Genomic DNA, 14,119 nt, shown 5'->3' on the forward strand with positions numbered 1-14,119 from the left:
CGAAGAATTGATGCTTTTGAACTCTGGTGTTAGAAAAGATTCTTGAGAGTCCCTTGGACTGCAAGGAGACCCAACCAGTCCATCCTAAAGGAAATCAGTCCTGAATATTCATTGGAAGGACTAATGGTGAAGCTGAAACTCCAATACTTTGGCCACCTGATGTGAAGAAGTGACTCACTGGAAAAGACCCTGATGCTGGGAAAGACTGAAGGCGGGAGGTGAAAGGATTGACAGAGGATGAGATGGTTGGATGGCATCACTGACTCAATGGACATGAGTTTGAGTAAACTCCGGGAGTTGGTGATGGACAGGGAGGCCTGGCGTGCTGCAGTCCATGGGGTCACAAAGAGTCGAACACAACTGAGCGACTGAACTGAACTGAACACAAGAATTCACCAATTTTGATATTTTTTAAAATGCATGCTACTATGACAAGCCTAATAATCCATATAACACATTATTAGTGAAATTTTAATTTCTTGAAATCCAGTATTGTATTTACACTTATACATCTCAATTTGGACTGGCAAACTTTCAAGTGCTCAGCAGAGACAAGCGGCTAGTGGCCACCACATCAGACGACTCAGATAAAGATCACTTTCTCAGGCCACAATATGAATTAGTTAAAAAGCAATAATAAAGGCTTCTCTGGTGGCTCAGCGGTAAGGAATCCACCTGCCAATGTAGGAGACACAGGTTCGATCCCTGGTCAAGAAGATCCCACATGTCACAGAGCAGCTAAGCCCGTGCACCACAGCTGCTGAGCCTGTTCTCTAGAGCCCGGGAACCTCAACCTCTGAGCCCACGTGCCCCAACTACTGAAGCTCTCGAATCCTAGAGCCTGTGCCCTGCAACAAGGGAAATCACCGCAGTGAGAAGCCCGAGCACGGCAACTAGACAGCAGCCCCCGCTTGCCACAACTGGAGAAAAGTCCACACTGCGGTGAAGACAGCACAGTAAAAAATTCATTAATTAATTTAACAAAGGATAACAAAAAATTAGAGAGAGAAGGAAAGTAAAGAAAGAAACTCATGTGAATGGAAATTAAGAAATACGCTTCTAAATAGTACACAGGCCAAATAAAATAAGTAGTAAAAATCATGAAATACTGAGAACTGAACTATAATAAGAAAGGTTATATATGAGAGTATGGGGATGCAGCTAACATGATCATCAGAAGTGCCTTTGTAACTTTAAATGACTTTATTAGAAACTAAATAGAGAAAATAAATGAACCAAGCATTATTCTCAAAATATTATAAAAATAAGAGAATAAACGGAAAGAAGCGCGACACTGAAAACAAACACACAACAGGCAAGGTCAACAAAACCAAAAATCGGGTCTTTGAAAAGACTCAAAGCAGACAACTCTCTGGCAACAATAAGGAAAAGAGGGAAGGTACAACAAGACAATATTTGCAACGAGTAATCATGATATTAAAAAAAATTAGGGGATTTGTAAAATACTTTATGCCAACATGCAAGTAAATTTGAAAACTCAGATTAAGTGGATGCATTTCTAGGAAGATATAAATTACCAAAATTGACTCAATGAAAAAAATTTTTTAAAACTGAATAAACACATAAGCATAGAATTAATTGACTCAGTAGGGGAGGAATTATCTTCCCTAAAGAAAACACCAGTCTAGATTTTTTTTAACCAGTGATTCTACTGAAATGTTCAAAGAACAAATAATTCCAATTTTATACAAACTGCTGCAGAAAATGGAAAAAAAGAACACAGTCTACAATTCATTCTTTGAAGCTGCAAAACTGAATACCAAAACCTCACAAGGACAGTATGAGAACAAATCATTTCAGGCCAGTTAACCAGCTCATCAACAGAAACACGAAATTTCCAAACCAAATATTATCAACATGAAAACATAAACAAGAAACATAAAGCACATAATTATGTTCTGGAAACAAACACAAAACATGTTTATGTTTTCAGAAAACATAAATAAGATATAACATGATCAATTGGGGTTTATTTGGTAGTGAAAGACTGACTTAACATTTAAAAAATCCAACTCTTTAAATTTACTAATATTAGTAAGAGAATAAAAATCATATTATTTCAAAAACTGTAGAAAATATATTTCTTAAAATGTACTTTCCATTCATAACAAGCAAATCAGGAATAGAGGGGATTCCCTTATCCTGACACAAATATAGCAAATATACTGGTGAAATGGTGACCACATTCCCTTTAAAATCCAGAACAAGACAAGGGTCCCTGCTATCACCACTTATATTCAATGTTACACAGGTATATACAATACCATAAAGGTCTCAGGTAGCACAATAAGGAAAGGGAATAGGGGAGATGCAACAATTGGAAAGGAAATAACAAGACTGTCATTATTTGCACGTTTCATGACTGTCTACATAGAAAACAAACAAAATCCTAATAGATAAATTATATAAATAAAAGATTTCTGCAAAATCTATTGCATTTTATATACCATCAATAGCTAGAAACTGCAGTTTTAAAACACTACCATTTTATAGCTCATCAAAAATACAAAGAAATAAGATGAGACATTATATGCTTTCAAATTAGTCTGCCTCCCAAAAAATAAAAATAAAAAAACTAATAAAAAAGATAATTTTAAAAAGAGAAAAAAAAACACACTAAAAACAGATTAATTAGCCCAGAACTTTGAATCTATATCTAATCAAAGCTCCAGATTCAACCACCACTTCACAGAAAATACAGAAAACAGAGGATCAGGTCTCACTATACCTTGGAGATGCAATAAGCTACAACTTAGTAAACAAACAACTTAGTTTCTTCAAAAACAGACTTCACGAGACTTAGAGAACAAATTTATGGTTACCAAGGAGGGAAGAACGAGGGGAGGAATAGTTAGAAGTTTGGGATTAACAGGTACACACTGCCATATTTAAAATGGATAACCAACAAAGTCCTACTGTATACCACAGGGAATTCTGCTCAATGTTATGGGGCAGCCTGGATGGGAGGGGAGTTTGAGGGATACATATATATGTATAGTGGAGTTGCTCTGCTATGCACCTGAAGCTATCACAATATTGTTAAATAGCTATACTTCAATATAAAATACTTTTAAAAGTTCAGAAAAAACAAGATTGGAAAGAGAGCTATGGGTTGCGTGTGCATGTTCAGTCGTCTCTGACTCTTTGAGACTCCATGGATGATACCCCCCCAGGATCCCCTGTCCATGGGATTTCCCAGGCAAGAAAACTGGAGTGGGTTGCCATTTCCTCCTCCAGGGGATCTTCCCTACCCAAGGGTTGAACCTGCATCTTCTGCGTGTCCTGAACTGGCAGGAGGATTCTTTACTACTGAGCCACCTGGGACTCCCATCTATAGGTTAGGAGAAGCTTAAAAACGCATATCAACCAATTCTAACATAGAGATTTTATTTAGACCCTGACTTTAAAAAAGACAAAGTATAAAAATAAATTATCATTTTTATGAGACTATTGGAAATTTGGATATGGCTACAGTCCATGGGGTCGCAAAGAACTGGACACAACTGAAGCGACTTAGCCTGCATGCACGTTCACAGCAGCATATTTACAATGGCTAATAGGTGAAAACAACCTAAATGTCCATCAACAGATGAACGGATAAACAAAATGTGGTAAATACATACCATGAAATGTTAATTCAGCCTTAAAAAGAGAATGAAATTCTGATACATGCTACAACATGAACCTTGAAGACATCATGGTAAGTGAAATAAGCCAGACACATAAGGACCAGTATTGCACAACTTCAGTTATGTGAGGCACCAAAATAGTCAAATTCAAAAAGGCAGAAAGTAGAATAGAGGTTATGAAGGGTTGGGGGAAGAGGAGATTGGGGAGTTATTATTTAATGGGTACAGAATTTCAGTCTGGGAAGATGAAAAAGTTCCAGAGACGGATAGTGGTGATGGTTGTACAACAATGTGAATGCACTTCATGCCACTGAACTGTACACTTAAACATGGTTTTAAAAGGGAAATTTTATGTTATGTATGTTTTACCACAATAAAACAATTTTTAATACTTAAAAATTTCTGGGACTTCTCTAGCAGTCCAGTGGTTAAGACTTCGAGTTTCCACTGCAGGAGGTACAGTTTTGATCCCTGGTTGGGGAATTAAGATCCCACATGCTGTGCAGTGTGGTCAAACAACAGCAACAAAAAAGAATTTCTAGCTATCAACAGACACCATAAATAAATCAAAATATGAACTTTGGGAAAATATATTTGCAAAACATACAATGGGCAATGGAATAGTATCTGGAATATATACATATTTTAAAAAACTCCTACAGATCAATAAGAAAAAGTTAAAACCACCAAAACTTTTTGGCAAAAGACAACAGAAAATATCAGAATTTATGCCAAGACTCTCCTCAGTAATAGGGAAATGAAAATTAAAACAACACTGAGACACCACAGCATATCCTCACTTTGGCAAAAGTTGAAGTTTGATAACATCAGGTGTTGGTAAAGATATGGGGCTACTAGCATTTGGCACTGCTGATGGGAGTACAGACTATTTTCAACCATTTCAGACACATCTGGCACTAAGTTGAAGATGTGTACACTCTATAACCTAGCAATTCCACTCCCAGGAATATTCCATGGAGGCATTCTTGCCCACATGTACCAAGAAACATACAAAACTGTTCATCACAGCAGCACCAGATGTAACAGCAAAAAAACTGCAAACAACCCAAATGCCCACATAGAGTCAAGGAATAAATAAATCGTGCCATATTCAGGCAATAGGATACTTTCTGCCACTACCTAGGATCTGTGGGAAAGTTACTTAACCTCTCTGGACCTCAGTTTTCTCATTAGTAAAATGAGGATCATACCAGTTATCAACTTCCTAGTGTCAATACAAGGATTATCACCATTATTCAAGGCTCTCAGAACAGTGCCTGGAAGACAGAAAGCTCTCTCTGTAAGCTTTGATGTTGTTAAAGATTCCTTGGTTCCTATCCTTGAGAGATTCCCTCCTGGTATCTGACCACACTTCAGTCTCTCCAATTTCGTTTAAACAATGTTCAGTTCAGTTCAGTCACTCAGTCGGGTCCGCCTCTTTGCGACCCCATGAACTGTAGCACGCCAGGCTTCCCTATCTATCGCCAACTCCCGGAGTTTACTCAAACTCATGTCCACTGAGTCGGTGATGCCATCCATCTCATCCTCTGTCGTCCCCTTCTACTCCTGCCTTCAATCTTTCCGAGCATCAGGGTCTTCTCCAATGAGTCAGCTCTTCACATCAGGTGGCCAAAATACTGGAGCTTGAGCTTCACCATCAGTCCTTCCAGTGAATATTCAGGACTGATTTCCTTTAGGATGGACTGGCTGGATCTCCTTGCAGTCCAAGGGACTCTCAAGAGTCTTCTCCAACACCACAGTTCAAAAGCATCAATTCTTTGGTGCTCAGCTTTCTTTACAGTCCAACTCTCACATCCATACATGACTACTGGAAAAACCATAGTTTTGACTAGACGGACCTTTGTTGGCAAAGTAATGTCTCTGCTTTTTAATATGCTGTCTAGGTTGGTCATAACTTTCCTGCCAAGGAGCAAGCGTCTTTTAATATCATGGCTGCAGTCACCATCTGCAGTGATTTTGGAACCCCCCAAAATAAAGCAATGTTATGATCACAGATCTTTCCCACCTCCTTCCTCCCCTCTGACCCTATCCCACCTACTGCCCCTCTCCTGCAATGCTCCAGGCTGCCTCCTGCCTCTGTGCTTTTGCATGTGCTCTGTCCTCTGCCTGGGATGTTCTTCCTACATTTGGCCTGCTGCATACCCACTTTATTTGCCCAAACCCAGCTCCTACAGCCCCCGCCTTCTGCTCCTCCCTACCTCCAAGCCCGCCCTCTCACCCCTCCCCAAGGAAGACTCAATTGTCCTCTGGGGATCCAGAACATGCCAGGCTTCTATATGCATTTCAATTCTGGTTACTTTGTCTCCTTTCCACTGGACTTTGAGATCCTGGAGGAGCACACCTGTGTGCTGAACAAAAAGTCCCATAAAAATCTAAATCCCAGACAGACCTAGAGATTGTCACACAAAGTAAAGTAAGTCAGAAACAGAAAAACACATATCCTATAATATGTGGAATCTAGAAAAATGATACAGGTGAACTAATTTGTAAAGCAGAAATAGAGACACAAAAGTGGAGACTAAAGGTATAGATACCAAGAGGGGAAGCACTGAAAGGATGAACTGGGAGACTGGGTCTGACATATAAACACTACTATGAAAAGAGTAGATAACTATAAAAACCTACTGTATAGCACAGGAAACTCCACTCAGTGCTCTGTGGAGACCTAAGTGGGGAGGAAATCTAAAAGAGAGAGAAGGTATATATATGTATACCTGATTCACTTTGCTGTACAGTAGAAATACAACATTACAAACCAACTATACTCCAATAAAAATTAATTTAAAAGAATAAATAAACTGCATTCTCCCCCATGAGGGAAAAAACGTCTAAATCCTGTAGCCAGGCCATTGGCAGCCAGGCTCAGGGCACAGAGTGGAACTGAACAGGCCGGGATTCAAAGCCTGACTCCACCACTTACTTGCTGTGTGACCCTCAGTGAGTCACTAAACTTTTCTGAATCCCAGTTTTCTTAATCAGCAAAATAAGCATATTAACACTGAATTTTCATGCTACTATGAGAATTAAACATGAGATGATGACCTATGTGAAGCTCCTAATATACAGTAAACACTTAAAGGAGGTACTCTTCAGCTGTCCATCTGCTGGAGACATGTTCCTCCCTCACACACCTCCTGATACTTTGTAGCTGCAGACAGGGTACCTGAGCCTGAGAGCCTAGGTGGAGTCAGAGGAGCTGTGTACCTCCAGAACGGTGCTGGGCAAAGCAGGGGGCCCTGGCAGAGCTGCCCGTCCCACGACTCCTGCTATCCCAGGCACAGAGTGGCTCCGGATCTCACTAACCACCCTGGGGATCAAACAGAGAAGAAAATGGAGCTTCAACCAACTTCTCCACCCTCCTCCAAGAATCTCTATCTCAAACCAAAAGGACACAACACAGCCAGCCTCTCACACCAGATTCCCAGTAGTTCCAGGGCCCAGCTGATCCCCCCATTTCATAGAGGAAGCAACCAAGATTCAGAGAAGAGATGTCTCTAAAGTCACTCCGTTGTAAGAAGCAGAGCCTGACCTTGAACCTGTCTGTCGGCTCCTGACACGAGCCGAGCTGTCTCCAGGAGAAGGTGCCAGAGCCCTGAGACGGGATCCAGACCAGCTGGGCACTACGCCCACACCTGCCCACACCCCACTCAGCCTTGGTCTCAACCACCTGCCCGTCCCTGTCGCAGCACAGCCTCCATTCTTCTCCTGCAGCTGGCACCAGTTGCCATGGCAACCGGTTGTTTGGGATGCTGTGGGATAAGGGACCGTGTCACAGAGTCAAGGATGGGACTGAAGCAGAGAGGAGCCGTGGGTTGCTTCCCGTCAAGGCGGGCAGGCACCTGCCTCCACCACCAAATTCAAACACCCCCTCAAAACACTGCAGACCCAGGAATCCCAATTTTGGGCATCTGGCCCACATAGATAATCTAAAATGGGGAGAAGCCAGATGCACAGGGGTGCATCGGCAGTCCTTGGAGAAGGACAAAATTGTATAGTCAACAACAGGTAACATTTCTCAGTATTTTTTTGTACCAGGCACTGTGCTAAATACCGAACACAGGTACACGGCATCTCACCTGCCCCTTACCACTGCCCAATGAGGTAAGTACTTTATTACCTCTATTTTACAGATGAGGAAATTATGCTTGGAAAGGTGAGGCCACTTGCCTAGGTCACACTCAGACAGCAGCAAAGCCAGGCCTGAATGCCAATCTGTCGGCCTCTGAGCTTCATGCTCTTAACTACAAGACAGTGACCAGAAATGAGAAAAGCAAGTCCCAGCCCACCCTCTGGTCCCAGCAGTGCCTGTAGACAAACACGATGCAGGGTTCAGGGAAAGCACAGATCTGCCAACTTGGAAACATTTTCAAACACTAAAGCATTTGAAAATCAAAGTACAAGTCCCAGAACAATGAGGCACAGCATGAGCCTACTTATATATAAAAAGGTGTGATCAATATGCAGATGTTCATATATGTATAGAAGTTCATAAAAAAGCAGACTGAAAGGATGCTAACCATTAACATCAAACAAAGGGCAATTGGGCCAGGAGACATTAAAAGGGATTTCCTCATTCTGTGTCGACAACTTCACTGTAAAACAATTTTTAATAGCTAAAAAATCAAGTTATAAATTTTGACCTGCATGATCCCATTTCTAGGCAAAGAAAAGATATATATGCATATGAAAAAGATGGAAGAAAGGATATATATACCAAAATGTCAACAGGAGATAGCTCTGAATGTTGTTGGCATTATGGGGATTTTTATTTCTTCCTTATTTTCTATGATAAACATGTATTCATTTTTTATTAAAAATTAATGTTTTGAGTGATATTTACACAGATAATGTAATAGCATCTCCAATATAATTACAGTATCAAACAGTGATAAATCACAACAGGCAACTCATTGGTTCCTATCCTAGTTCAACTAATTTGCTTGTTTGACCTTGACATACTCACTTTACCTGTCTGAGCCTCAGTGTCTGCATCATTAAAATGGGTATATATCAATAGCATCTTCTCTATAAGGGTGTTAGGAAGACTGAAGATAAGTGCTGGGGAATAGCACCCAGCATGTAGTAAACATGCCAGATGCTTTTACTACTGCGATGCTAGCAGGGAATGTGCGCAAGCAGGCAGTGCAGTAAGCTTTCTGGACAGACTGCCTGGGTCTGCATACCGGCTCTATCATTTACCAGCTGTGAGGCCTTGGGCCTGTAACCACCTCTCTGGGTTTCATGTGAAGACTAAGTCAAAAGCACTCAGCATACAACACATATTCAACCAAGGTGATAAAAATTCAACTATGTGACTATGATATATAAAATAGAGAACCAACAAGGAGCTACTATATAAAATGGGAAACTATACTCAAATATTTTGTAATAACCTACAAGGGAAAAGAATCTGAAAAGAACATATATATACATATATATTCAATTCAGTTCAGTCGCTCAGTCATGTCTGACTCTTACATATATATAATTGAATTGCTATGCTCTACACCTGAAACTAACATGCTTCTTCAATTTAAAAAAAATTCAACTATGTCAGAAATATACACCAAACACAGCAATGCCATCTTCTGCCCTTGGTATATAAACATACTGACCATAATTATTAGTATTAATAAAATGCTAATTATTATCAATTAAGGAACAATGAAAAGGGAAGCAGTGAACACAGGGAATATGGCTAGGCACTGACTCCCTTGCTGTGTGAACCTGGAGAAGTTTGTTAACTTCTCTGAGCCTCAGCTTCCCCACACGGAAACACAGGGCTAATGCCTATCTCACAGGACTGTTGTAACACTCAAGGAAAAGCACATTTAACACAAATGTATTTACCTTGTGCCTTATGCTGTGCTAGGCACATTATTTCACACCATCATCTCATTTAATCCTCAAAACAACCCCATTAAAGTGGAACTAGTATTCCCTTTTCACACATGAGGAAACAGCTTAAAAAATATTCCAGGGCCACTCAGCTAGAAAGTGGGCAGAGATAGGATTTGAACACATGACTCACTGACACCAAAAGATAAAGATGACCTTCCCATCCCAACCTCTCAGGGTCAACTTACCAGTCTGGGGCCGCTTCCTGGGCTGGATTCTTCTGGTTGGTCCTGGTTGGAGCTGTCTGGGCATCTGTTAGTGCCCTGATCCTGGGCAGCAGGCACTGGGCCCATTTTCAAATGTTTAGCACACTTGGCATTTCTCTGCCTCTTGGATGGGCTTGACCTAGCCTTGCTGGCTCCAGGCTCCAGGAAGCTGGAGGGGGTGTTAGCAAGTCCCTGCCCTGGCCTCCCCCCAGACACTGGTAGAGCACCGACCTCCAGCTCCTCCTGGTTGTGTGAAGTGCCATGGCCATCACCATCGCCAGGCCTCACCACGTGCTCGGCTTCCTGCTGTGCTGTGGAAGCCTTTCCAGACCCTCCCGGGCACAGCTCAGGGCTCTGGAGGGGATCCTGGGCAGCTAGCTGAAGTGACGGTCCTCCACTGGGCAGGGGGGAGTTCACAGGGTCACAGGGGCTACCTGGAGGGGTCCCACTCCCTACAGTGGGCAAATATTCAAACTTCTGAATCCCTGAGTCACAGTCCACCCAACTTCCACCTGGGTGTCCAGGCCCAGACCCAGTGTCCTTGCAAGAGAGAGGACTGCATGGACCTCCCAACAACACTACGTCAGCACCTGGCGGGGGGTCTCCCACAGCCTGGGGCTTGTCCCCACTAGGGCTCTGACCAAGCCCCAAGAAGCCACCCTCCTGACCCTCTGAGGTGGTCTCAGACTTCCTGCTTTTCTTTCTTGACCCCACATACCCACTACAAAGATTCCCGGGACAACTTCCAGCTAAGACGTCATGCAGAATAATCTGGACCCTCTTGAAGGCCTGAGCCCTCCCCTGGGCAGGCGCTGTGGGCAGCCGAGGGTTGAGCCTGGGGCTGGGCACTGAATCCCTGTTCTGTCCCACAGCTTGCAGCCCCAGGACCACTGGATGGGCCGTGGCCTCTAGGCTAGCCCCAGGAGCACCCACTGCCTGGGAGCTGGCACCTTGACAAGACTCTTCCCTGAGGACCCGCTTCCTGCTGCCAGCACAAACCGGGTCCCCCGAGTTCTCTCCTGACAGGTTTGGAGCCAGGCCTGACATGGAGCTGGTTTCTTCCACACCCTCCTGGAAAAGTCCAAGGCTGTTGAGGGGACTGAGAACAGGGTCCTCTGTGCTGGGGCCTGCTGGAGCCGCCTCCTGAGACATGTCTGTTCACCTCCAGGGGCCCAATGCAGAAGGCAGGCCCTGTGAGGAGATAAGGGGGAGGGGGGGTCTGACCTGCCAGCCCACTCAGGACACCAGGTCAGTGGGAACCTCGGAGGCAGCCTCCCTTATAGGTGGCACCTCCAGGGCACCCAGGAACCACAGACATAAGCACCCCAGCGGAACACAGCGCCCCAGGTGAGGGAGGGGAGGCCTGTCTCCAAACAGGGTTGAGCTACAGCCACCTTTTATAAGGTCTTCCCGTCTTCTGAGAGTTCACACATTTGCTTGTATGAGCTTTAAAAACAACAATTATTATTTATGAATTATGTACTTGTGTATTATTTCATTTCATGCTGGCAGCCACAGGCGAGGAAACTGAGATTCAGTGACTCGCCCAAGGCCACGCGCAGATAAAAAATGGAAGACCTGGGATTTGGTCCCCGACAAAAAGTCCAGCTCTAAGTCACTCAGGTTAATCGCCCATCACCCTCACATCGGGCCGCGCCTGACAGACGCTCCCAATCACGTTCCCAGCCTGACCAGGCAGTCTCCCACCGTTCAGGGAACCCAGAACCCACCGACCCACTCGCTCTCACCTGGGGTCTGGGGTCTCTGGGCTCCCCTTCTTGGGGTTCGACACCCAGGTGTTAAGGGGCCGAGATCACGTGATGCGGAGAGCCCCCGAGGGATGGGGGCGGAGTCTGTTGATACGCAAAGGGCGGGACCTCGGGCGTGCTGACGTCGCTGCTCCGGCAGAGGGCGCCCTCTTCCACCCAAGGGCTTCCGGGAGGAAGTGCCTGACAAAGAAGGGCCTTGAATGCCTGCGTCAGAGTTTCATCTTGATCCTACGGTAATGGGGCGTTACTGAAAGTACCTGAACCTCTAGAGAAATATCAGAATCAGATTTAGATTTTTTCCTCAATTATTTATTTTAATTACTGTTGTCTCAAATATAATTCATGTAGATGAACACGCAACACCAAACCCCAACAGAAAGGTTAGCAATTAAACCTAAAAATGTCCTCTCACTTGCCCAGCTCTTGGGAACAACTTTCTTTCTTTTTTTATTCATGTGACTATGAATAATATGCTCATACTTCTGTTCCTTGGTTTATTAATGTCTTTGTTGTTCAGTCGCTCAATTATGTTCCTTTCTTTGCCACCCCATGTACTGCAGCTCACCAGGCTAACAGTGTCTATTGACTAACTACTGTGTGATTTCATTACTAATCCTTCCCCCTTGCTCCTCCCAGTTTTTGTCTTTTATATTTATATATATTTTTGTTTTTCTACTAGTTGCTATTATAGTCATCTCTTTGATTGGTGAATTTGGTTCTCCAACTCTCAGGCACACCAGAATTCTGTAATGCTCAAGTCCCTTATACCAAATGGCATAGCCATTGTATGTAACCTATGTACATCCTCCCAAATACTATGTCATCTCTATACTGTTTATAATTCCTTGTACAGTGTAAATGTTGTATGAATATCTTACATGTGCGTAGGAAATCCAAATTTTGCTTTTGGAGTCTTTCTTGAAATTTTTTAAAAAATATTTTCCATCTGGGACTTCCCTGGTGGTCCAGTGGCTAAGATTCCACACTGCCAATGCAGGGGGCCTGGGTTTGATCCCTAGTCAGGAAACTAGATCCCATATGCGGTAACTAAGAGTTCACAGGCTGCAACTAAAGATCCTGCATGCCACAACTAAGACTCGGTGCAGCCAAATAAATTTACATATCTTTTTTTAAAAGAAATGTTGCTGACTTTTTAAAATAATTTATTCCTGGCTGCTCTGAGTCTTGATTGCTGTGCACAGGCTTTCTCTAGTTGTTGTGTATTACTTGCTCAGTAATGTCCAGCTCTTTGCAAAACCATTGACTGTAGCCTGCCAGGCTCCACTGTCCATGGGATTCTCCAGGCAAGAACACTGGAGTGGGTTACCATTCCCTTCTCCAGGGGATCTTCCCCATGCAGGGATAGAACCCGTGTCTCCTGCATTGGCAGGTGGATTCTTTACCACTGAGCCACCAGGGAAGCCCCATTTATAACATTATGACTATGTAAATACTTTCACTGCAGAACTAGAGATTTGACTGAGGGGGAGATGAAATTCCCCAGCATGAAACTTGTGCCATGTGAGACCTAGAGAAGCTTCCAGTCAATGGGATTACTACATTCAGTTAGAATTAATACATTTAAATATTGGGTTGACCAAGAAGTTCATACAGGTTTCCATACGATGTTATGGAAAAACCCAAATGAACTTTTTAGCCAATCCAATAAAGATGTTGGATGTTAAAGACATGATGTTGAATTTAGAAAGCAAGAAAATGTTAATGAGGGAAACTGAGTGCTGGGTGTATGGAAACTCTCTGTACCAATCTTCATTTTTTTCCCTCCAAATCTAAAACTCTTCTAGAAAATAAAATTTACTTCAAGAAAAAAAAAAAAAAAAGAAGCTGTAGTGTGATCCATATTGAAAACTCTCATTATATGGCTGTCAAGGTCATAAATAAGGTTAAGAGGTGAGATTGGATGTTACCAATGACCACAATTACTGCTCTAAAGAAAAATTTTTGAAGATGACTTCCCACCATGGAATGTCCTCGTCCTGATGGCAGAGACACGGACCAGGGCCATTAAGACCAAGCAGACTATTTTTCTGGCCCATTGAGATAATGAAAGTCTCCCACAATTGGACAAGGAAAGGAGAAGCATGGCATAGAGGATAAAAGGACAATGGTGACTGGTACAAATAGTGCTACTTCAAGCCAAGGTTTCCATACGTTGTTACGGAAAAACCTGAATGAACTGTTTAGCCTATGCAGTATCTCAAAGACATGATGTTGAATTTAAAAAGCAAAAATATGTTAATGAGGGAAACTGAGTGCTGGGTATGTGGTCTACCTTTACCTATATTAATCCTATGTTTACCTCTTTTCATTTCCTTTAGTAAATTGGTTTAGAAACCCAGCAGGTTGCACTGTCTCCTGATATTCTAAATGTCTTATTATCATACAAAATAATCGAGGCAAAGTTTTGCCAGGTTTTAGCCCAATGCCCTTTACTGAATTGGTTGCTGATTCCTCCACTGATTATGACGTCTCTGATGTATACCTTGTTCCCAGTAAAGCTTGAGTTTATTTCTGGACTCTTTGTTCTGTTCCAGTGATCAAGTTGTCTATTCCT

The 14,119-nt window shown here is 42.8% G+C and overlaps 1 protein-coding gene across 3 annotated transcripts in view; it reads right to left on the minus strand.

The window, feature by feature from the left end:
* Nucleotides 1-11,627, minus strand: part of SPOCD1 (SPOC domain containing 1) — a 30,803-nt gene extending 19,176 nt beyond the window's left edge. For 2 of the 3 annotated variants that reach the window (XM_043909577.1, XM_043909576.1), the window contains exons 1-2: nucleotides 11,524-11,627; nucleotides 9,758-10,966 (exon numbers count right to left, since the gene is read on the minus strand). In XM_043909577.1, the coding sequence (XP_043765512.1) occupies nucleotides 9,758-10,927 (1,170 nt within the window). In that variant the 5' untranslated portion in view covers nucleotides 10,928-10,966; nucleotides 11,524-11,627. The remainder of the gene's footprint in view (nucleotides 1-9,757; nucleotides 10,967-11,523) is intronic. The other variant, XM_043909578.1, reaches the window with a different exon arrangement.
* Between the last annotated feature and the right edge of the window lie 2,492 nt (nucleotides 11,628-14,119).

This window comes from Cervus elaphus, chromosome 8 (genome assembly GCF_910594005.1).
Source record: "Cervus elaphus chromosome 8, mCerEla1.1, whole genome shotgun sequence".
NCBI lineage: Eukaryota > Metazoa > Chordata > Mammalia > Artiodactyla > Cervidae > Cervus > Cervus elaphus.